Raw genomic sequence first — 25,763 nt, 5'->3', positions numbered from 1 at the left:
TCTTCTGTGAACAAACAAAACCACAAAGGTGTGCGTATAATCAAACTCAACGCCAACTTTTATGTTCTTTTCACATTTTCGGTATTCATCACGTGTTTTCTAATTGAACAAACCGAAACATTCACAGCTTTTTTAATCTCTTATTCTAGTTAATTACCTCATTTTTATTCTTTCAATAGAACTGATGAAATAAAGAATTCGATCAATGAGATAATGGATGCAATTCAAGCTGGGGTCGTGACTCAAGTACCTGTCTTATCTCGACGTGAGACACCTTTCCTGATGACTGCTCCAAAACCGAGGCTTCGCAGCAAACCTACAACTGAACAACCGGGATCGTCAGAAGAGAATAGTTTACTATACCGTGAACTATTATGTGATGAAGAACCTAAGGATGAGGAAGATCTTGAAGAAGATGAAGATATATCTGCAACAGAAACAGAGATATTACGGCCAAAATTGAATCTAATAGACCAAGCTCTCATGTCGAGAGGTTCAGATGAAAATGTAAATCATCTGATGGACTTGAAGTCAGACATAGCTAACTTAGAGACTAAACTAACAACTTTGGAGCTAACGATGGCAGACGTGGTTCATCATCTAGAAACCCTCAGTTTGAAATTAAATGACATTGTTAAATCTTAGTTTTAGGCTATAGTGATTTTCTGACAAGAGAAACAATGAAACGTATGCTAAAGATTTTTCACTGGTTATAATATGTATTCTATTTGGCTAGTTACTTCTCTTTTTGTTTTTCATTGAACAGCACAGGTTCAACATGTGTCATATTATTATCGTAGGTAAAATAGACAATCACTTTTGTTGTTGATGGCGTTTACTTGGATCAATGACAACTGAAAATTAATTTACGTTCCCCTTGTCCTTTATATTTGTCAGCTTATGTGTTTTAAAGGTACCCTGTTGTTTAGAAGAATATTGTAACCTGAAAGACGACTGGAATGGAAGGTAGTGTGTGTGATCATGTGACGAGACAGATCTGTCTAGAAAACTGAACAACTTGCGCGAATGTGTTTTAATCAAACGATGTTGCATAACAATTAATAATACTTTAGACAAACATAAAGTCTCACTTATAGCTGGCATTTAAAACTGCATGCTTAAAAATTGCATAAATTCTAATTAAAGGTAAAAGAAATCTTAACCCAGTGAAATATGGAGTAAAGATAGTTTCTAGAATCGTGGATTTCAAATGTGCTTGGAAACAGTAAGGGCTGATTTCACAAGTGTTTAAACCTAAATTTACGTATTATAAATTAAAAGTAGATTTTTTAAATTTTGAGATTTTTCCAACGGGCAGGCATGGCCTGGTGGTTAAGGCACTCGACTCGTAAGTTGAGAGTCGCGGGTTCGAATCCACGTTACACCAAACATGCTCGCTCTTTCAGCGGTGGTGGCGTTATAATGTTACAGTCAACATCCTTATTCTTTGGTAAAAGAGTAGCCCAAGAGGTGACGGTGGGTTGTGAGGACGAGCTGGCTTCCCTCTAGTCTTACACTGCTAAATTATGGACAGCTAGCGCAGAAAACTCTCGTGTAGCTTTGTGCAAAATTCAAAATAAAACAAACAAAACAGGTTTCACTAAGATATAATCATGTGATTTCCTTTTGTTAAATCATTTTGAATTTTATGATAATTACTTATATTATATCACAAGATGATCATTCGTACCTAACCTGGTGTTTCAGCTTGCTCGCACACACGAGCTCAGTTTTGTTATTATATATGTCACAATTTATATAATGGTTTGTCAAGATATCCATGTTAGATCATAAATGTGTGAATTATATTTCTTAATAAATTATGGTATTTTCAATGTTGCTGTAATTTTACTTGTCCAGGGTAAAGAGAAAAATTAACATGATTATAAGTCAGAACACAAAGCATAAAAAATATTTGTTTACAATTAACTGGAGAGATTTTGTTTTTTTTAATTTCGCGCAAAACTACTCAAGGGCTATTTGCGTTAGCTATCTCTAAGTTAGCAGTGTAAGACTAGAAGAAAGGCAGCTAGTCATCATCACCCACCGCCAACTCTTGGGCTACTCTTTTACCAACGAAGAGTTGGGTTGACCGTTGCATATAACGTCCCCACGGCTAAAAGAGCGAGCAAGTTTAGTGCGATATGGATTCGAGCCTGCGACCCTCAGATTACGAGTTGAACGCCTTAACCCACCTGGCCATTCCGGGCCAACTGGAAGGTCTTTCATAGTTTGTAAGGTTGTTTAGTGTACTCTTTTTTTTTTCCTACTTTGAAAAGAAGTAGTTCTGCTTTTAAAATAAATAATGAAGTGGTTCTCAGTTTATAAAAATTCAAAAAACGAATTATTTTATTTAATTAAGCACCAAATGTGTATTGTTACCCCAGTTTAATTAATTAAATTTTGCACGACAGTTTGCAAATTACTTGCTAGCTACAACTACTTTTTCATTTACTGTCACTTGCTAGGAGATTCGTGATTAAGAACAAGAGGGTTTCAAACCGAAATATATTAATTCGAAATTCTGTACAATTAATATTTCAAAGTGAGCGTTTTTAGCTCATAAATAAAATCGTATCAAGATCTAATTTAACATAAAGAAATACTAATTTTTGAAAACGTGTTTACTGTATTTTTGTTTTCGAGAGTGAATGTTTTGTGTTGTAATTTGTTTTATTTATTAAAGTTTAACTTATAAGATGGCTGGTGGATTTATTTACGCATTGCTTATTTGTTTGTTTTAGCCTAAGATGCACAATAAGATATCCACTTTCTTACACCATGGGAATCGAAACGGCCCGGCATGGTCAGGTGGTTGAGACACTCAACTCATAATCTGAGGGTCGTGGGTTCAAATCCTCGTCACACCAAACATACTCGCCGTTTCAGCCGTAAGAGCGTTATACTGTTACGGTTAATCCCACTATTCGTTGGTAAAAGAGTAGCCCAAGAATTGGCGGTGGGTGGTGATGACTAACTGCCTTCCCTGTGGTTTTACACTGCTAAATTAGGGGCGGCTAACGCAGATATCCCTCGAGTAACTTTGCGAAAAATTCAAAACAAGCCACGGGGAAGCTAAACCCAAATTTCAGCGTGGTAGATCTGTAAATTTATCGTAAACATACTGGAGAACCGAGTGATGTAATGGAATGGGTAATTTTTTGTGCATTTTGTATACTTTTCTTATAACAGAGCTACATCGGGCTATCTACTGAGTCCAACGTGGGAAATAGGAACCCTTGATTTGAGCATTGTAAGTCCGTAAACTTACCTCTATACCAGTGTAGGACTTGGGCAATTTCACCACTACATAAATTAAATGCATTTTATACCCATGATTTATTGTAAATCATCGAAAGCCATTGTAAGATTATGTAATTATTTTATTATCACAACACACATATATATATATATATATTAGCGATAAAAGAAACTACACGATAAATGTATTCTTGAGTATGCCATTTTTCACGGAGTTAGAGTGATTTCCAGGAATTTTAACCCTTCAGTGTTAACTCTCAAGAAGATTACAACAAAAAAGAATTACAAATATTAAACTAAAATTTCATTTTTTTCAAAAGTAAAATTCTTATATAAAAAGTTTTATACACTGAACACATGTGCTTTAAAGTTAAAATTGTTTGCAAGCGTTATACTTGTGCAAATCCTGATCACAATACTCATATAATAAACGTTTTTATAAACAAAAGTTAAAGATTATATTCTGAGATCGTCAGAGCCTGATATAACCCATTAGTTGGAGTGCTAAGCTCACAATCTGTAGGGGTACTTAGGCTGTTTCACTGAACATTTTCGTCTTTTCAACCATGAGGACCTTACTATATGGTAGTAAATTCCATTTTTATTGATAAAGAGTATCCTAAGAGTTGGCAGTTGGTAGTGTTGACTAACCACCACCCTTTAGTCTATTACTTTAAAATTAGGGACAACCAGCTCTGAAGTAACTTTGAGAAAAAACAACAATAAAAAACACTTAAATGTATTGGTGAGTCATAAAATTTTGAGTAAAAGATCATACTGGATAATAAATTTCATGATAATTTGGGTCTGATTTATGTTTTGATATGAAATAAATTTAATATGAATTTTTATGTATCGTTTTATACATTTTCGAAATTTGTAATAAAACCAATTCCAGACACACCTTGTTAGTTCAGATAATAAACGGCAGAGGGTTCTTCGGCATTACATGCGAAAATGCTTAGTGTGTAATCGGTGTTTGTTGACGAACGGTGGATGCATATCATACGAAGCGTGAGCGAAAATAATATTTCTGTTCTTATACTGACATTTTGGATAAGACAAAGAGGCTTATTTCTAGTAATGTGCAGGCGTGATCATTTTTATTAATTTAACTTAAATCTCAGTCTTTACTTTGTTAGTATTATTTTTTAAAGTTAAACTCGTAATCCTAGATGTACAGGTTAGATTCCAGAAGCAGACTACCAGTATTACTGAGTGCTGTTAGTAGTAGTAGTATTGTTATTCTAGTTAATCGTATGTGTAATCATAAAACATGCTTTGTAAACATTGTATAAATTTTTCGTTTGCGAAAGTTAGAAAATTAAACAAAAATATATGTAGAACTAGGACTAGAGCCTGAATTTTGGGCTGTTTTTAAACTATTCCGTGTTCGTATTTTCAGCCTAAAATAAAAAATATTGAAGTAGGAACCGGAAGTTTGGAATTTAGTGAAAAGATGGTCTAAGATTTATAATAATTATAAAAACTTTGAAAATAATTCTTTGTATATTGTTGATATCAATTTAGTAAATATATATAGTATAAATAAATCATTAATGTTTACCACCTGGGATACTTAATGCTCATTATATATTTTATTAATATTAATAAAAGTATTACTTATCATTCGTTATATTTTAAGTAATCTGACAATAAATTACATGTAGTGGTCCTACTTGTATTTTGTTAACACTTTCTTCTGGGTCTTTTCAAGTTGCAACTCACTTGTAACTGGCACACCAATACTTGTGGTGGACATGGCACAGATAGCTCTTTGTGTAGCTTTATGTTTACTAACAAACAAACAAATACTTGTAACTGAGTGATTCTCAGTGGTTCAATGTTAAGTCTGATGTCTTATAACTTTAAAAAACCGTTTTCAATACCTGTGTTAGACACAGTACAGATAGCTTGTAGTCTGGCTTTATGCTTAATAACAAAAAAAAACAAACAAAACATTTTGATAATGCTCAAAATTTCTAAGTGTTTATGGTGTGTTGTTTATTATACTTTCAAAAAATGCACATTGTAGCACACATCATCTAGTTCTGATTTCTGCTTTTCATTGGAGAATTTTAACTACATGTACAATCATTAGTAAGTTAGTATTTGTTGATAAAGTAGAATTTGTATTTACCAAGCCCAGTCCCAACATAGGTGGATAAGGTGATTGTCTGCACACATACCATGTATCGAGTCCCCTTTTATATGCATGTGTGCACTTGTGTATTTTGTCATTGGTTAAGGCCTTGTAGTGTGGGTAGTTTTGCTTTAAGATTAACAACTTGATAACAAACATCCATTCAGATTTAAGCATTTTTCTAGTTTTTATTTTTTTTATAGTTTAAACTTTAACACATGCAAAGTTTTCAGAATTTTTTTTTTCATATTTTGTTTAGTTGCAATGAATAAGTCAAATCTCGAACTTTCAAAGCGACTGGTTCCAGAGAATTATGTTCAACAGGCTGCTCAAGCTCTGTCTGTGACAGAAAACAAGATTAGAATTCTTCTGGAACAGGTAAAATGTATTCATATTAACCAGCAATATGTGCACATTTATGCAGGATGTCTTAACCAGTCTCCATTGTTTGTTATGCATGGAAGAATCTTTTATCATGAAATAGAAGTCAGTCCAAGAATATACATAAATAAACCAGTAAAAGCTCAGACATAATGCAACTTTATTATTGTAAAATAAATCTTATACTTTCACGGATGTTTTCTAACAGCATACACGTATTTTGTATAAATAATTGTATTTTTGTCAATTTTGTCAAAATATCTTATGCATACCATAAAAATGTGTTCCTGGTTATGAATACAGTATTGTGTATGTGGGTATGCAGTACAGAGTGGTCCAAAAGTATCTTTCATATTCTAAAATTAATAATTAAGTAACTAAGGAAGTACAATGATGCAGTTTTCAATATCTTGTAGTCCAATTCAAACAGTTTTTATTGTCATGTTTTTTTCCACTCCAGTTTGTGGTGTTACACATAAAATGGCAGCCATACAAGAAAAGGCTGAATATGTTGTTTGGCTTGCAGAGACCAAGTCAGTAACTTTGTTGCAGTGTAATTACAGATATATGAAAGAAGTATAAGGATATATTGTATCATGCAAGGGCCAGTTTATTCCTAATTAATTTTCATCATGATTTTAAGAAATGTTCTTTTTTTTAAAGTTATATTTATTTCTGTTTTTTTTTTTTTTGGACATAGGCACACCAGTTGATGATATGTTATTTGAATTATAGTAAACTTTTGATAATTTTCTACAAATAAGATCAGTTTGAAAGTTAGATTTTTGAGTTATTTATGTGGACTTAAAGAACTTAAAGCAAATTGTTTTGGTTGAAGAAAGTTTTACTAGTGAAGTCTCTTGATTGTTAGCTTTTAGAACCTTGATATACACTATTTATGAAATGATTTTGATACTTTGACAGTAAGTTGACCAGTCTTGGTGCAGATGTAATGGGTGTGCTTAATAAACCATAAAGTTTGAGTTAGATAAGTCTAGCAGTCTTAAAGACTTAGTAAGTATTTTGATAAAAGTTTTCAGTGTCAACGCTTTAAAAACTGGGGGATATTTTAGATTAAATAGTTTGACTCTTATCTTATGATGATAAAATAAGGTGCTCAATTCCCCTCAGTGAACTCAGCTTGATGTGGCTTTCCTACAAGAAAACACTTGCACATGCACACACACACACCTCATGATGAATACTGTTACATTATTTCATCTTGCATCAGGGTATCAGCTTTTACAAACCTTTCTTCTAACTGCTTTCCAATGTACATCCAATTTAACAGCTTGTATATTTGTTCACCACCAGTTTGATAAAAATCTGTGAAGATACTCCTTGATGTGGATTCCTGTATGTGGATGTGGATTCCTTAACAGCACATCTTAATCTAGTACCCTCCAAAATCAACAAAGTTAACGAAGCAGTATCTACTTCTATCTCTGTCCCTACCATGTCTTCCAGTCATTGCCAAACTTCATCAGGTATTTGCATGGGGTCTTCCTCTTTTGACACCCCAAAAATTAAACAACCCATTCATTTACGTCCTCAATCACTGGAATGTATGTCTACAAATTCTGACTTACCTACTTGATCCAGAGCAAGATTACTTGAGAGTGACTGACCCACATCCAGTAAAGAAAAAAAGCAAGGTTGCAAGCAGAAGGTCTCAGTGCCAGATTCTCCTCCAAAATAAAGAAAAATGGCCACGCTATTCCAATGGAAATGTTGAGGTTTTCAACCAAATGTAAATGACATCAAGGATTTGATTGACTTTTATCATCCCAAATGCCTTTCTTTACAGGAAATATTTTTTAAAACCTACTGATACAGTCAAAATTCGACAATACTTGTCATACCAAAATGACAGATCATGTGTAGGACAAGGACATGGGGGAGTTGCACTGCTGGTTGATCAACATCTGCTCACCTGGTCCTTGTCATTGAATATGCCCTTGGAGGCTGTAACCATCTGTATCTCCTTGGGTTGTACCATCACTGTTTACTCTCTGTACCTTACCTTTGGAAAAAAAATATCATCCATTAGACCTTGATGCCTTCATTGAGCAACTGCCAACCCCCTTTTTAATTTTGAAGGATCTTAATGAGCATAATCCCCTTTGGGGTGGTTTTAGTATTGATGTGAGGGGTCAGGCTATAGAGCATATGCTCCTGAATCACAACCTGTCTCTCTTCAATTCTGGCTCTTAACCTTATTTTCATGCACCCAGTCAGTCATTTACTGCCATAGATCTTTCTATCTGCTCCCCTTCACTTTTCACTTGCTTTTCTTGGGAGGTTGACATCAGTCCACAGGGCAGTGATCATTTTCCTATCATATTAAGAAAGATTGGCCATGGTCAGTGCCACCTGACCCATATGCCTCAGTGGAAGTTGGACCAGGCCAACTGGTTCTCTTTCACTGCTCTCTCAGAACTTGATCCTTTCATCTTATGTAAATCATCAACAGGTGATTGTGTAGCAGCAGTAACTAACTGTATTGTCCAAGCAGTTGCTCAGTGCATTCCAAAAACCTCGACATATTTCCCACAGCATCCTCGCCCTTGGTGGAATTCTGTTTGTTCTATAACATGAAAAGCTCAGAAACGTGCTTGGGATAAATTTCATAGATATCCCACCCTTACAAACCACATTGCATTTCAGCAAGCCAGTGCACAGGCTCGATGAGTTAAACATCAAAGCCAGAAAGAATCTTGGATTAAATTTACTGCCAGCATTTCTTGAACTACCAGTTTGAAAGTCATATGGAACAAGATCTGGAAGGTGAGTGGACAGCATACTTTTGTCCCCTCTCTATCTTAATATTCAATGGCCATGAAGTTGCTGATTCTCAGAACATTGCCAATACTTTTGGTGAATGTTTCTCTCATGTATCTAGCTCTTCAAACTCATCCCCTTCCTTCTTAGCTATTAAAACACAAGTTAAACATCTGCCTCTTTCCTTTTTGACTGATTGTCCCTGTGACTACAGTTGCCCTCTTACACTGGTGGAACTCAAACTTGTGCTTCATAGGTCTGGCAATACATTAGATGGACCTTATGATATACATTATGAGATGCTATATCACTTTTCTCCTGCCTCTTTTACTATTTTCCTGGCTGTCTTTAACTGGATATGGCAGGAGAATGTCTTTCTTGATGCTTGGCATCAAGCTATTGTACTCTCTATTCTTAAACCTGGGAAGGATTTAAAGATTCCTTTGAATTACTGCCCCATTGCTTTGAAGAGTTGTCTCAGAAAAACCTTAGAGAGGATGATTAATGCTCGTCGTGTTTGGTTTCTTGAATCAAATGACCTTTTCTCACCCACTCAATGTGGGTTCCAAAGACAACACTCTGTGATAGACCACTTAATTCGTCTTAAAACATAATAAGAGAAGCCTTTTTAAAGCAACAACGTCTTGTTTCTATTCTTTTTTATTTAGAGAAAGCTTATGATACAACATGGAGATACAGCATCTTGCAAGACCTTCACTCATATAGAATGCGTGGCAATTTGCCACTTTTCATTAAGCATGTTTTAATGAACCACCGATTCCAGGTCCATGTAGGCTCAACACTTTCCTGTTTCTTCCTGCAGGAACTTGGAGTCCCTCAGTGCTGTGTTCTGAGTGTCATACTTTTCATTATAAAGATTAATGCCATCAGTGAACAGCTACCTCCTCTACAGTTGCAAATGGTCTTTTCGTTGATGACTTACACATCTCATGTCAGTCATCAAACATGAGGTTTATTGAGCGGCAGATACAAACTGCAATCAATCATATACTTAAGTGGACCACAGCAAATGGTTTTCAACTTTCTCTCCCTAAAACTGTTTGTGTACATTTCTGCCACCACTGGGGTATTCATCCAGATCTAGAACTTTGCATTGATGATGTTGTACTTCCTGTCGTCCCTGAAGAAAGGTTCTTAGGTCTTATATTTGACTGTAAATTAAACTTTATTTCACATATCAAGCAACTTTGTGTCAAATGTATTAGAGCACTGAAAATCCTCCATGCCCTCTCTTCCACCTCTTGGAGAGTGGATTGATTCTCCATGCTTAAAATTTATCGTGCTCTTATCTGATCCAAACTAGACTATGTGGCTGTGGTTTATGGTTCTGCCAGAACCTCAGCACTGAAAATGTTGGATCTTATCTGCCATTAGGGGTTTCAGCTTGGCACTGGGGCCGTTCACCCTTCTTCAGTCCAAAGTTTGTATGTGGAGTCCCATGAACCCCCTCTGTATATTTGCTGTTTGCAACTGTCTCTTATGTATGCTTCCAAACTTTGCTCTTTTCCACAGCATTCTACTTGGGGTTGTGTTTTCCATCCTCAGTGGGCCACACTTTTCTGTAATAGAAAATCTGCCATTGTTCCTTTTAGCCTTCATATTCTAACACAATCAGAAAAATTGGATACATCTTTGAATAGCATAGCAGTATCAACACTTTGGCTCTTCTACCATGGCTAATTACTATCCCCAACTGTGACGTATCTTTGAGTCATCTGAGGAAGGCCAGTATTCCTGATGATAAATATCGCTCTTTATTTGCTGAACATCTTTCAAACAATCCATCCATTCCCATATATACAGATGGTTCAAAATCAGGTGACTGTAGGCTTTGCCATGGTTTGTTACAGTTCAGTTGTAGCACACAGAATCCCCTCTACAGTTTCTGTGTTCATTGCTGAATTGTATGCCATTTCTCTTGCCCTGAATCATATTAAAACTGTGCAATATGCGAATCGTATGGTACATACTGATTTACTCAGCTGTCTACTGGTCCCGACATCATTTCATGTTAGTTATCATCCTATTCTTATCAATATTCAAAACAAACTGGCCAATCTCTCTCTAATCACCTATCTCTGTCCAGTTTTTTTGGATACCAGGTCATGTTGGTATTGGTGGGAATGAGCTAACTAACAGAGAAGCAAAGTTTATCTGCTCTGGGTCTATCACCACCATCCCTGTTCCATACATGGACTATAGTTCAGTTATCAAAACCCGACTATACACCAGTTGGCAGTCGACCTGGAGTGAGCAACAAAATAATAAGCTTTTTCAAATCAAGCTTCCTTTAGCTCTTTGGTCATCTTGTTTCTGTAAAGATTGAAGGGAGGAAGTTGTTTTGACTAGGCTACACATTGGTCACAGTTTTTTAACTCACCACTTCCTTTTATCTGGTACTGATGCACCAATGTGTGGTCTGTGTGGCACTCAGGTCACAATCGTACATATTTTATTAGCAAGCTGTCATTACAACCAAGAACGATGACACCATTTTAAACATATTTTTAAGGTAAGTTTGCCCATATCATGGGTGATACTGGCTGCCTAACTCATGTTTTTACATGTTTAAGAGCCATTGATTTTTTAACTTAATTTAAGGTTTTTATTGGACCATACACTGTTTTAGCATGATTTCTTTCACACATTTTAATTTTATTTTGACCTGAACCCAGGACTGGAAAGGTCAACTTCAGGTGACTGACAGCAAGTTTGAACTTAATGCTTAAGTCTTCTTGGCAGGTTTTAATTTTACATATTTTATGTATTTTTACCTTCATTTCCATATACCATTACAGTATACTACATCTTGTTTGGCACAGATAGCCTAGTAGCTTTGTGCCAATAAACATGAAATACCTACCTACTTACCTGTGAAGTATGAGAGAGAGAGAAAAAAAAACATTAGTGGGATGTGGATGCACGAGTATAAGGCTTGAAATTAAAAGCATATGTTAGAAAATTAGTTAAATAAACTCTTTATGATAAATGGAATGTGTAACTGAATGTAGATAGAATTAAACCAAACTAAAATACTTAAGGATTTGTTTGAAACCATAAAATTTTATCAGTAATTATGATTTCACAACTTTAATGTATGATTAACGAAAATTAAAATTAAATTTTGTATTCATTATTCTGTAATTTTAAATTTATACTAATGTCAGTGTAAGCAACTGGATATCATATTTGAAAACTGACTTGCTTAACTGAAGCACCAGTCCACAAAGAGCCCATTGGTATTCAAAGCACATTTTATTGAGTTATTTGTGCACCTAATTACTAGTGGATCCATGAAGTTTTGGTTAGAGGATCTCAAATAACATAAGATTAATACAAACATATAAATAAAAATGGCATTGATATTGAAGTTAATTCCAGTAATTGGTTTTATAATCATGTTTGTCTTGCATAAAAAATGAGTATAAAAAATTTGAGGTTTTGTAACAAAAGCATTTTTTATTTTTCAGTTGGAATTACAATTGTATGACTATTAGTCAGCAATAGGATGTAATTACACAAAAACTTGTTAATGTGTCACTTTTTAAAATTCTAATAAACATTAAATGTTTAATGTTATCACTGTAATATGACCAAATTAGATTTGTTTTTTTGTTTCCAGAGAAGATTACCAGATGAAGGATGGGATGAAATGACCATTGAAGTTCTGCTTCAACAGTTGTCTCTAATGGATAGTAACAACTTTCCTGGAAACTGTGGAGCAGGAGAACGTGAAGCAAGGATTTCCTCAGAGCTAGTGGCTAGACGTCATTTTAGGTGTATACTCTATGTCAGGTCACCCTCACCTTGTCTTAATGTTTTTCTGATCTAGTTGTTTTGAAATAATGTTTTTTTGTTAAAAATGGTGGATCTAAATGGATCAGATAGACTGTTTCCAATCACTGGTACATAGACCTGCATTGTTCTCTGATTTAAATTGTATTAGTTAATGAAACAGAGTATTGAAACTTTTATAAGAAGTAACAAAACTTGTGACTTTAATTTTAAAAATTCTATTCCTTTAGTTGTGTTTTATGAATTTTCATGTAATTTTTTTTATTGTATGCAAAAGTTTCATATATCTGATTTTGCTGGTCCCCACTCCTCCATCATAAAAAAAAAAGGTTGTTATTCATTGGTTTAGAAACAGATGAGTCATCCAGCTACTGTATTGAATTGATGTAAATTAACACCATTAGTGATGGAACCAAGTAATATCTAATGCCTACAGCAATGTATAATCAACATATAATGTGCAGCTGCTGAAAATTTAATATTGATATTATGATTTGTTTATATGTGTATAAGCCAAGTCTTAAATAAATTGTTTATAATGTTTTTTACATACGTAACATAGAACTGTTTTGATATAAAGAATTGTTTCCATGTAATATTGACAGTTTAAAGTAACATCTGTGTATATATATAAATCATGTTTTTGTCACAATAGTTTTTTACAAGAAGGTGTAATGTTAGTAACTGCTTTGTAAGGTAAAAAGTATGAATTTGTTTGTGCCTGTTCCATATTTTCAAGGATGGGACATGGGATTGGAAGATCAGGAGATATTAATGAAGTGCAGCCCAAGGCTGCAGGTTCCAGTTTAATGAACAAACTCACTAATTCTCTGTTACTCCAAGTTCTTCGTGAAGCAGGTAGTTAATATTATGTAATAGATATGGATTTATTTTGTGTGATAGGATGAAAGCATCTATTGTGTCTATAACTGCTCATAATTCAAAATTGAAATACATATGGATTACATTTTTAGACTCCCCTGTTGTGTGTGCAACATCTCTTAGAACAAATTACTGCAATTCCTTGTTTCTTGCCTGCCACCAAAAAACAATACTTTGTCTCCATTTAAAGGAGATTTGTTTTTTGAATTTTGCACAAAGCTACATGAGGATTATCTGCACAAGCCATCCTTAATTTAGCAGTGTAAGACCAGAGGGAAGGCAACTAGTCATCACCACCCATTGCCAATTTTTGGGCTACTCTTTAGCCAATGAATACTGGGATTGACTGTAACTTGTAATGCCCCCATGGCTGAAAGGGTGAATGTGTTTGGTGTGATGGGGATTTGAACACTCGACCCTCAGATTACAAGTCGAGCCTCTGAACCACCTGGCCATGCTGGACTGCCATTTAAGTGAGGCACCCTGTGCTAAATCAGGAAATAAACATTTGGCTACCATGAATAATATTTCTATATTATTGAAGCATTATTTTCAAACTAAAATTTATAATATGGTGAAATGGAAACTAGAATGTGTATGTGAAAATATAATGGCAAGGAAAAAGACATATGCTATGTATTAATATAATTTTAAGTTTGTGTTGAAAGTTACACTGAAAATATTAACTTCTAGTTGAGAGTTAGTCAAGTTTAAAGATTGCTGTTGAAAGTAAATATAAATAATAAAGCCAGTTGTATATAACAATTTGGTGCCATAAATCAATACCCAAGAAAAGTAAACACACACTGGTTGACATGAATAAAGAATCTTTGATCAGGAGAAGGTTGGTTGTACAGATGAAATAATTAGGTTAGAAGTAATGTTGTTGTCCATATAAGTCAGTCTTAATTGTTATTAGTTTTTAGCAAAACAGTGTATAGGTGCTTCTACATATTTGATGTTTATCATACTGTGTGAACTGAGTAAAACTGAACAATTTTAAAATGCATGCGAGTTGTGAAACATTCATTGTGGGAATACAGACTGCATCATTAGCTGTACAAACAGTTACCCTCAAAGTTAGGTCCTATCACAGTTCTTTTGGTGTGCAATATTTCATTACTCAAGTAGGAGTTACAGTGAATTTTACTTGACTGATATGCCATGCTGGTATGTTTGACTTGTGTTTGAAAATATTTTCAGTTAAAAGAAAATTTAATTGAATAATAATCTCTTTTTGAAAATAAATTGATAATGTAATGTTTTGTTTCACTTACCATCTTACATGATCTTTTACTTGTAGAAAAAAGAGCATATTAAAGAATTATACTATTTATAAAATAATGTGAAGCTTCCAGACAAATATTTATATTTTTAACCTAACATTTTAAAGAATTGTAATTGTACATGTACATTCTTTTATTGGTTCACTCAGGAGCTCCCTCTACAGCTTCTGCCTTTGTGGTTCCTATGGCAACAGGAATGAGTCTAGTACTGTGCTTTCTAACTCTCCGTCACAGACGCAAAGGAGCAAAATACGTTATCTGGCCTCGAATAGATCAGAAGTCATGCTTTAAATGTATGCTTACGGCAGGTAATAAAATAAAACAAACTCAAATAAGGTATAGATATTATTAAACTTTACAGAACTTTTATTTGTTATTGACAGTAAGAATTTCTTTAGATGGGGATCATGAGGTGAAAAGCTGAATTTTCAGGAACTTTTACAGTTTATTGTTTTGCTGATATTATTTGTTTTTTAATAAATAAGCATCTTATATCCAGGATAATTTATTTTTCCGACAAGTGAAATTATATCTGTTCACTTTGTTTGAGCTTGTATAACCTCTTGTATAATTTGATTTGTTACATCTTCTGTTTTGTATTTTATCTTTAAATTTTCTTAATAGAAAAAGATTTAAAACAAGTGATTGTCAAACATGGATTTCTTTTGTTTGTATGGTAATTGGGAGAAACCTTTATTAGCAGATATTAAATAGGGTACTATGTACTGTATGATTAAGTACAGTAGTTAATTAAAGGTTGTGTGTGTTGAAGAAAATAAATTAGATGTTTGACCAAGTTTCAAGCTGTTATTTGGATCAGTTCTGTAATTCTGTTTTTGAAGACAGTAATTTTAAGAACAACTGTGACCCTATATATCCTGTAAGGTTTCATTTTGTGACTGCTTATTCTATGCACTTGCTGTTGAAACCAGGATGCAATTTCTAAGAATTATAGTCAGTAAGTGAGTTTAGGAAGTATTACCTATGAGTATCTTCAAGGAATTATGAAGATAGGGTGATTTCTAGAAAGTATACCACTGGTAGTTTATTCTTTTTTGGGGACTGTTATGAGATTTTTGGATCTTTCCTCTTGCATGAAATGGACAAATGAGCTAAAGGTAGAAAATATAGTTTGTGTTTAGAGGACTGTTGTTAAATTTGTATTTAAATGCCAGAAAGAGAATTTTTATATAATAGGTTTTGAACCAGTCATTGTTCAGAACAAGATGTGTGGAGATGAGTTGAGAACAGATATTGAGGCAATTGAGAAAAGTATTGAGGAGCTAAAGGCAGAAAATATAGTTTGTATCCTCACCACTACTTCATGTTTTGCTCCAAGAACACCAGACAGGTATGTTTTTGTTTTTAAATTACTGTAATAGCAACTGTTATTAGATTTCCATCTGGTAAAATTAAGAATGCTATTATAAATATATATTACATTAAATCAGTTGAGATTGTAATTACAAAGGATTTTAAATTATACGATATGTGCATGTGGTCTATGCATTTTTGTACATATTACTGAAATCAGTTGAAGTGAATTATGTATTGAGTGATTTCATAACTAAACTGTCAAGTTTAAAATGTTTGTTCTGTTTTGAATTTTAAAAGAACCAAGCTCAAACTTGATAAGTTGGCTTTAAAATGTAATGACAAATATATTTTGACACTTGGTTTATTACCTTTACTGTTTTAAGTAACTGGAAATAAACTTGTAGCTACATATATCTCAGCATAGGTTTAGGTTTTGCTTAAAAGGTTTTTCAAGAATAGGAGTTACAATTAATGGACCCCTGTCTACATATTTACAATCATAAAATCAGGGGTTCAATTCCTCTTGGTGGGCTCAGCAGATAGCCTGATGTGGCTTTGCTATAAGAAAACACACACACAAATAATGTGTGTATAATGTGATATTTTTAATCATTTTGCAATAAATATTGCCACGTTTGTATTTTGTTCATTTCAACTATACAAATTTTCTTTTGTTGACTGCACTTTTGGACAGTTATTTTCATATAATGATAAACATATGAATGTCATTTATATTTGTCTGGCTATAGTTAACACAAAATAAGTTAACAGACTTTTTCTGTATTTTTTAAATATTAGGAGTTGCATAATGGTAGGAAGATACAGTTACTGAATAAACTGCATTGATATCACATTTGGAGTAATAGAATTCAGAAGTACAAGTGAACTGAATATATATTGTGTATTTTTACAAAAAACATAAACTATACATTTAAATGGAATTCCTTGACATACAAAATACATGATGTTTTAACTATGTAATTCTATTACTCACTTAAATTTTGCAAAGAAAGTGAAACATTGCTGAGTAATTATGATAAAAGTTAGTTGTTATAAATTAGATCAGGTTTTCTTTATTGTGCCATTGTCGTACTTTGTATATGAACTTTGATCAGTTTGTCTTTATTGTGCTATTGTAGTACTTTGTATATGAACTTTATTTGCTGTGTTTTTATTATTGTAACAGCTTGCCTGCATTGTTTGTTCATAATGTGCAAATGTTCTTGTGTGTGTTTGAAAGCATATTATACTCTTGGTGATATTTTTACATAGTTTAATGAAAGAAAAGTTTTTGATACCTTGGTTTTGATAGATTAGAAGAAGTCTCCAAGCTCTGTAAGCAGTACAATATTCCTCATCTGGTAAATAATGCTTATGGTGTACAATCTTCCAAGTGCATGCATCTGATCCAAGAAGTGAGTCTGTAGAGAAACCACGTTATGATACAAAGCTGTCTTGTACTAGTGTACTATTTCTTATTTTATAGACAAAATGAAAAGGTATATATTAAGGTCACAGGAATGAGGAATTGTATATTGCCTGCCTTTTGTTTTATTCCTTCTTCATATATTAAATCTACCTTGGCATTCACTTGGGTACCATTATCATTAAAATCTTATTTGTTATTAAACAAAAGAATCGTGAAGTATTTGTTATTTTTACAAACAGTATAGGAATCCATGTTCATTATTTTAAAGTATTTGAAGTATGCAGTTTGTGTTAGTGTAACTGGTTAACATAATATCCATTTCTGTTTACTAATAAGCTCGAAATATTTTGTGGTGGAAGAATCTTCAAATAAACATTTATTTAAAAAAATGAGGTAGTAGTTGTAATATTTGTTATCCTTTTTGAAGGAATTGTTTACTTTGAACTAGTGGATTAAGTACCATAGTAAAAAGAAATTTAATTTCTTTTTTTTATTTTTGTTCCCCCCAAAAACTAAAGTTTGTAAAACTATTCATGTACAAGAATGTTTGTACAAATCGAGTTATGTATTGCTCATGTGAATTTCTGTGCATGCCACAAGCTTTGAACAAATTTCTCGCCCATACATGTGTAAGTGTATTGTGCCATTGTATAATGCAATTGTCATTAGACTATAGCCTTCCACCAAAAGAAATGTCACATATTCCCCATGCACAATAATTCCCATGAGCACTAGTTTTGAATATTTTTTTTTTCTTAAATACAACTTGTTTAAAATGCATCCTTTTTCATAAGATTTCCTGAATTTCTTGTGCTTTTTGGTTTTAAACTTCTGGTACTGTTCATCATTTCTGTAATGTAATACCATATTTATTTGTTTACAGGCTGTTGAGGTAGGCAAACTTGATATATATGTTCATTGAAGTTCTTAAAACTCCATGGTTGTAGTTGATGGGTCTGTTATTGCTGTCATGTAATAGTGTTTTGTTTTTGTTTACAGGCTGCCAAGGTAGGCAGACTTGATGCATATGTTCAAAGTAGTGATAAAAACTTCATGGTTCCAGTTGGTGGGTCTATCATTGCTGGATTTGATAAAAATCTAATTGAAGAAATTGGGAAAACCTATCCAGGTGCTCCACTTTTGCAGAAAATTCTTACTTCTATTAACATATATAGATCTATTTTTATTAGATATTAGTTTGTATTTGTAAGAATAATTTGAATACCAAGAAATTAATTTTTATGAAAGGTCTCTAAATTATAAAATGAATATTTTCATTTAATTGTACTGTTTGGATGATTGTTAATGGTCTTGTTGCTTGTTTAATTCGTAGAACAACCATTAATTGGTCTTTTCCGTTTGTACAGTGAAATCTCTCTGAGGCAGAATTGCATGGGACCAAGTAAATCTTCTGGCTTAGAGAGTGAACATGCATTTCTGTAATTATTTATAATTTTTTAGTGGAATGTTATACTTGCTTGGCTCAAGGAAAGTAACACGTTTGTGAATAAAGTTATTATACTGTTTATGCTATATTTATTAGAATAAAACAAAAATAGATATTCAAAATATTCATAAGTACACAAAATCTTAAATTTATTTGAAGAAAGTGTCCAATTTCAATTGCTTCATTTTTTTAATGGGCTTTCTTGTGTGTTTAAAAGACAGTGCCAATTCTATGGTCTTTTCATGAAGTTCATTTTTCCCCTTCTTTTTTGCATACAGTTTGATAGTGTTAATATAACTTAACACTTGCGATGAAGTAGGAATTTCTATTTCCTCACTATCTTTTCCATGTTGTTCATCTTCTGAATTTCTGTTTTACCATCTTGTGATCCTATTATAGATTTTAAATCAATTTCATCAATTTCTGTTAAAACATTCTTCTCAATGTTCACAAAACTTTACACATTAACAGAATCAGCTGCATCAATCTTCTCAATCAGAGTTTGGATTTCACTAGAATCGTTATAGCAAATAAGTTCTCTACAGTCCCCTTCATTATCAAGAATAAATCCACAGTTTCACAAGCACTTTATTATGCATTATGTACCATAGCTAGAAGGGAATATTGAGACAAAATTAGCAGGGAATATCTGTTATACAGCTAGGAGGGAATATCTGACACACAATTAGCAGAGAATATCTGTTATACAACTAGGAAGGAATATCTGACACAAAGCTACAAGAAACTAACAAGAAACAATATACTGCTAGAGGTCCATAATTTCAAAACTATTTTTTTGTTTTCTGTGCCAAAGGTGAAAGGATTTTTTGTTAATATTTGTCATCTTGTCAAAGAAAATATGTGGCTGCTAGTTGTATTAACCTAGTGTTGAAAAGTGGAAACTTACTTTTATTTACTTTAACAACAAAGAATAAAATTCTAGTTATGAAGTTCACAGGAATTACTTTAAAAAGAAATGGTGTAATGTGAATACTACATTTGGCTTGTACTTTTAAGATTGTAAAGCTATAAAGCTAAGACTTAATATTTAAACACATCATAAAATGCAATGTATATTTTTATATATTAACCTCTTTGATGTGTAAAAAAACTTTAAATTTTGTAGATGTACAATATGTTCTTAAACATCCAGTGAAAGAGACAGGTGGGGTGTGATGTAATATGCATTTCTTTTTTAAATCCAGGTAGAGCTTCGGCTGCTCCTTCCACTGACATGTTCATTACTTTGCTGAATCTGGGGAAACAGGGTTATCAAAAGCTTTTGCAGCAAAGGAAACACAGGTTTAATCAGCTAAAGCAAGAACTAACAAAAGTTGCAGAAAAACATGGAGAAAGATTGCTAGATACAAGACACAATCCAGTCTCTTTAGGTGAGAAGTGAGAATAGGTTTAATTGAACGTTTTATCCTGTCTGTCCTATGATAAAGTGATTAATATGCATCTAAGCAGTTCAGTCAGTTTAACAACTTGGTTTTCTGGCATTCTTCTGAAACACATGCTACTTGGAAGAGTTGACATCTAACCATGTTTTTGTTGGTGAAACTAAAATCGTCCATGTGCTATCAATTTTATCAGTTATTATTAAGTTTTCATAAAAAAGATAATAGGCAAATGTGGTGTTTGAGTGTGTAATCAGCATTCTCTTTATTTCGAGTTTTTGAAGATCTTGTGATTTTCAAGGGTACTTTTTTGGAGTCTGTTAAATGATTTATATGAAAGGTAAGTGATTGAACAATTAGTTGTTTTTTTCCCACTTCATTCTGTAATATCTGAAGTTTGTCTATGTAATGGTCAGTGACTCCCAAAAAATGTATAAAATTTCAGTGGAACGTCTTAATACTTCCTGATATTTCTTATATAAAGGTTTTTCAGTCTCGTGTTTGTTCCTTTAACAGGCCTACCTAAATGCTTTCAAGTGTTCTCAGCTTGTGACACACTTTTAATACCCAAAACTTCTTGCAGCACATGTAAGAGTCTACTTGGCAGGCCTAGTGGTGCACCCTCCTGACTAAAACAAACAAAGCAGAAATTACCATTTGACTGTGTATCAAGGAAAAATATAAGCCAAATTTGAAGTTTTAAAGACTGGTTAAATTTATATCACTAAATAAAAGGTCCGGCAAGGCCAGGTGGTTAGGGGGCTCGACTTGTAACTTGAGGGTTGCAGGTTCAAATCCCTGTCTCAGTTAACATGCTTGCCGTTTCAGCCTTGAGAGCCTAACAATGTAACAATCAATCCCATTATTCATTGGTAAAAGAGTTGGAGGTGGACATTCCCTCTAGTTCTACACTGCTAAAATTAGGGACAGCTAGAGCAAATAGCCCTTGTGTTGCTTCACATGAAATTCAAAAAACAAAGAAAACATACAAATTAAATAAAAATTACTTAATTGCAAATATTTTGCAGTACATATTTTGGGAAGCAGTGTTCTTCCCCACCAAATAAAATTACTAATTAAAAAAAAAATCGAAATATATGAATATACTGATATGAAGATATTTAAGAAGGGGCTCATGAGAGCATAATTATGGGTTTAATAAAGAATAAAATTATACAAACATGAATGGTGCTTCTTTTTAAAATTACCTGCAAGAACTTATGAAAACTTCAATGTTCAACTGATTTTTAGAAATGAGTTGGTTTACTTGTATAATTTAACCATGTGAATTAATGATTCCTTAGTTCATTGATATAAAAAAAATACATTTGTGCTACATGTAAAAAAATTAGTATAGTTCTGGTGTAATTTGGTTATGCCGACTACAATATGTAGTCCAACAGTCAAGTGGTAGTGAATGTTATCTGATTACTATAGCAACCAAAACTGAAACTCCTCCATTCCATGAATTTTCTCTAAATCTTTTGAACTGCATAAAGAAGTATTTATATGTATTCACATTGTATATGTAGTAATAAATAACTTTTTCAATCCTAAATGTATGATTATTAACAATTTCCTTTGTTATTCTTGTAAAGATTGTTATTTGCAATAAGCTTGGATTTTGTTTCATTTATTAATGAATTAAAATTTGAGAATAAGTGGGTTTTTTGGATAACTGAATTTTTTTATGATGCATGTCTTACTGGGAAGGGTTAGTGCTTTATTTCTGTATGTAACTTAAACAGTATTAAATCAAGCCCCAGGAGGTCAAGCAACAAATTCTTCAAAACTGAATGAGTAAACAATGTTTTACGCTATGTTTGATGTAAAAATTATCACAAAATTTAGAAAAGATTTTAAAGCAAATTTTAAATATTTGTTTATTATGTGTTTTAAGGTAGATATTAAATATTTTTTATAGTATATTTTTTCTGAAGTTTGTAAAATTTTAGTGAAACTATTATTGAGTTTTCAAGTATTTAGCTAGCTAATGCACTTTCTCTCTTGTTTTCAGTCCTTGCTTAACAGTAATAGTGAACACTAGTGACATCTGTATGTGTCTCTTAAATATTTATGTTCATAACCAGAAATATTTAATTTTTCATCAGAACAAAGGTTTTATTACAGCTAATAATTTTACACTTGTTCAACATTTGTTTTGCAAAATTAAACTTCGAAGGTTATAAAAATATTTGTAAGGTAAATTCTGGAATGTTGTGTAATAATTTTTCTAAATTGTAAAGGTAAGAAAACAAAATTAATATTTTATTTAATCTTTAAAACAAAAAATCTCAACAGTGATCTTCTACTTTATGGATTTGTTGAAAACAATTTATTTCAAAAATATGTCCATAAAAGATTGTTCTCTCCTAAAGTTATTTTTCATTTTTCATAAAAGGTTCTGTTGATAAATTTACTGAAGATAATTTTGCTCTAAATCTGGTTCACTCTGGTGTACCTATTATACAAAGATTAGCATTTAGGGTAAAGCCTGAGCCTGAAGTTGATTTGTCATTTAAAGGAGCTTAATTTGTTTTTTGTAACTGTGGTATATTTCATAAACTTAATGTTATAATAATTTTTTTGTTTAATTTCTTTACAACTGGTGAGCTTTACCATAATTATTTAAAGGTGTGCTTTGCTGTCATTTAATAATTAGACCTTTCTGTGTGGTATTCATATCCTAAGTCCTATTTTTCAATACTTTTTCTTAAATGTTTTCTTAAAGAACTGCATTTTTACTGTGTACTTGCAAGGTAAATTAAGAGTATAACCAAACTGGGTATAAATAAAAACTTAAGGTATTTTATGTAGAGTAGACTGAATAACCTGTGGTATATTCTAACAAGCCCCTCACAAGCCAGTGTGTGAGAGATTTTTTGTTGGAAAAAAATGGTTTTCCTTAATTTGAACTGAAATGCTTTGGACATTTTTATTGGCTAAAAAGAAGGAATTTCCCACTTTGATTTAACCTGGGGCTACAAAAAGTAATTTGAAGTATTAAGATGACTGAAATCAGTCAGCTCATCATGAGCTTAACAGCCAAGCACAGGAACTATGGAAGTCTCCAAATGACAGGAACCATTTAGAACCACCTTGGTAGATAGTATACAACAAGCCAAGTACAATATTGTGCCTTTAGCTGCTTTAAAAATATTCCTGTCTTCTCATCCTACTCCTGACAATGGTGATGCTTGGACCTTCACTGTCAAATCACAGGTGAAATCGTTGATACCTCATTTGAAAGATATGGATAAAATGGTCATAACAAAAGCATATAAAAGGTTGGCAATTATTTGATTAATAAAGCTGAGAATGTGAATTTATTGATATATTTATATATATATACTATAGTTACTTCCAGCAGTTAGACCTCAGTACTAGCTAGTATAGAGACTTGAAGGTGCTGTATTTAACTTAAAATTTTTCAGTTAAGAAAGTTGTCTCAAAAATGCATTTAAAACCATCCTCTTTAGGAGTTACTGGATTAAACTTTTAATATTCAACAGATTACAGTGTAAAGACACCCCTTGACTCCTGAGAGACATGTTACTTGTTTGTAATTTTACCTTCAGTGGAAATTGTTTTTATGTTTTCAATGTGTTGACAGGTATTACTCTTAGCAGTTTTCGTGGCTTAGAAGGAAAATCTCTTACTCGGATAGGGTCTATGCTCTTCACCAGGTGCATCTCTGGAGCAAGGTAAAGGTATATTTTCGATTCTGTGTGGGGTTATTCTTCATGTAATTACTTGGTGATTGCTGTGTAATGCTTAAGAAAAATGGTGTATTTAAATAAAATGGGTGAGAAAATAAAACCTCCATAACCTAAGACTAGTACCTCACAATAGTTCTATTGTTAGTAAATATCTTTATTTAATTTGAAATATTTTATTCAAACATTTAGCTTAATAATTTTGCATTTTTAAACCTTTTTTTTTTATAAAATAGGAATTTATAAAAAAAATTCCAGAGTTATACAACAGTAGTAATCATACGTATATTTAGATACTTTCCGTTTTAAATTATAGAAACTTTATTAAATTTCATGTTTAATGAATATATATCAGAGATAAGTAAGAGTTTGTTTCCAGGTTTTCTTAACGTTTAACCTTTTCTGCTAGAGTGGTAGCGTCAGGGGACACAAAAGTAATTGGAGGACACACATTCCACGGATGGGGATCACATTGTAATGAATATCCTCATGCTTACTTGACAGCAGCAGCAGCTATTGGCATGACAGAAAATGATGTTGACGGAATTGTGATGAAGTTAGATAAAGTTTTAACGAAAGTTAAGCAGGAGTATAACCAGAAAGTCTTGCTTCCAGAGCAGAAAGGTATAGATTTGACAAAAGACATGGGAAGTAGTGAACTAGGAGACACATCTGATAGTAAAAGCTGAATTTTCATTTTATAGAATATTGTACTAGCTCTTCAAAATGGATTATATTATGTTCGAAAAACATTTTGTGGTGAAATCTTTACATTTAAATGTGCATTATCTGAAGTTGTGATGTGAATTTGGGACCTTGAGATAACAAACTGTCTTTTAATAATTTTTTTATTTCTAATAAGTAGCATTCAATTTTTTTAATAAAATGATTTTCAATAAAATCGTTTTTAGTCACCTTATTTTTCTGTTATGTTAAAAAGAATACAGAATCTGTAAACAATGTAGTTATGACTTCATCAATTTTACATTATAATCCAGTTTAATGTTAACAAGCTGTGAAGAAATAGAAATTATTTACAATTATATATCAGGCATTCTTTTTTTTATCTGTGTGAGTTATGTAGCTTAAGTTTTGAGTATGTTTAAAAAAAATTGTTTGTTTATGTTATGGAAACCTAAATAAAGAATTATTTTCACTACTGCCCTCTACTCTTGTTTTTTTAACAACTAATAGCATATCACGATTACAGTTTTGCATCATAAAATTGTACAGGTGTGGGTACAATTCATTTTATAACTGAAGTCTTTCTCTTTCTCTGTCTAATACCTCCCAGTAGGCAAGGTGTAGAATCAAATGTATTGTTTTGGTAGTTATTGACATTCTTAAGATGAGAGGAAAAGGCTGTTTTGGGACATGAAGGCAGGGGCTTGAGTCACTGTACAGCAATAAAATTATCTTGCTGATCATGTGTCCATAAAAATCTTAATGTTCTTTTTTCAAAGATACATTGAAACATATCTGTAATGTAACATCTGTTTAAAATATTTATATGAATCGTAAATTGTTAGAACTTGACTTTAATGGTAATGGTATGATTCAATAATTCGTAGACAGAAGTGAGTACACCTGTAAGACAGCAGTTGTTAGATCAAAATAAACAGAGATGGCAGAAATCTGTAAGGTGTGCATATTTTCTTCATCCTAAGATATATCTAATTAGATGTTTTTTTGCAGAAGATTAACAAATGAGACTTCATATCAAGGTCAGTGAAAGTTTGTATGTGCATTTAAAGATTGAAAAATGACATTGAATTCTCTGTATGTCTTAACATTTTAATCTGTTAAAACTTATTTGAACACTTCTCACTTAGCAGTCAGTTCATTATTTTTACTGAGTTAGTATTTCTTACATATGAATAACCTGCTGCTCGAAAGCACCTTCA

At 32.6% G+C, this 25,763-nt stretch overlaps 2 protein-coding genes across 5 annotated transcripts in view; both read left to right on the top strand.

The window, feature by feature from the left end:
- LOC143255944 (transient receptor potential cation channel subfamily M member 3-like) overlaps window positions 1-1,490 on the top strand; it is a 56,030-nt gene extending 54,540 nt beyond the window's left edge. The window contains exon 23 of the mRNA XM_076512405.1: window positions 180-1,490. Coding sequence (XP_076368520.1) covers window positions 180-645 — 466 coding nt within the window. The 3' untranslated portion in view covers window positions 646-1,490. The remainder of the gene's footprint in view (window positions 1-179) is intronic.
- Window positions 1,491-4,181: 2,691 nt separating this feature from the next.
- Window positions 4,182-25,023, top strand: SecS (Sec synthetase). 4 transcript variants are annotated; one of them, XM_076512400.1, is made up of 11 exons: window positions 4,182-4,275; window positions 5,664-5,782; window positions 12,210-12,364; window positions 13,122-13,240; window positions 14,700-14,858; window positions 15,748-15,901; window positions 17,180-17,282; window positions 18,296-18,425; window positions 19,949-20,134; window positions 23,757-23,847; window positions 24,269-25,023. In XM_076512400.1, the coding sequence occupies exons 2-11, from the start codon at window positions 5,669-5,671 to the stop codon at window positions 24,546-24,548; spliced, it is 1,491 nt and encodes a 496-aa protein (XP_076368515.1). In that variant the 5' UTR covers window positions 4,182-4,275; window positions 5,664-5,668; the 3' UTR covers window positions 24,549-25,023. The 4 variants fall into 4 exon arrangements, with proteins under 4 accessions (XP_076368515.1, XP_076368519.1, XP_076368518.1 ...); XM_076512404.1 differs by having other exon boundaries at window positions 4,187-4,275; window positions 23,757-23,853; XM_076512403.1 differs by having other exon boundaries at window positions 4,214-4,341.
- Window positions 25,024-25,763: the final 740 nt, after the last annotated feature.

The sequence above is a fragment of the Tachypleus tridentatus genome, chromosome 7, assembly GCF_004210375.1.
Source record: "Tachypleus tridentatus isolate NWPU-2018 chromosome 7, ASM421037v1, whole genome shotgun sequence".
Classification (NCBI taxonomy): Eukaryota; Metazoa; Arthropoda; class Merostomata; order Xiphosura; family Limulidae; genus Tachypleus; species Tachypleus tridentatus.
Note: the sequence above shows the minus strand (reverse complement) of the source record. Positions and strands in the feature narration are given on the sequence as shown.

Coding starts and splice junctions, on each gene's coding strand:
- SecS (XM_076512400.1), top strand. CDS start 5,669: ATGAATAAGTCAAATCTCGAACTTTCAAAGCGACTGGTTCCAGAGAAT. Junction 14,859..15,747: donor TAAATGTATGCTTACGGCAG/GTAATAAAATAA, acceptor TTTATATAATAG/GTTTTGAACCAGTCATTGTT. Junction 23,848..24,268: donor AGGTGCATCTCTGGAGCAAG/GTAAAGGTATAT, acceptor CTTTTCTGCTAG/AGTGGTAGCGTCAGGGGACA.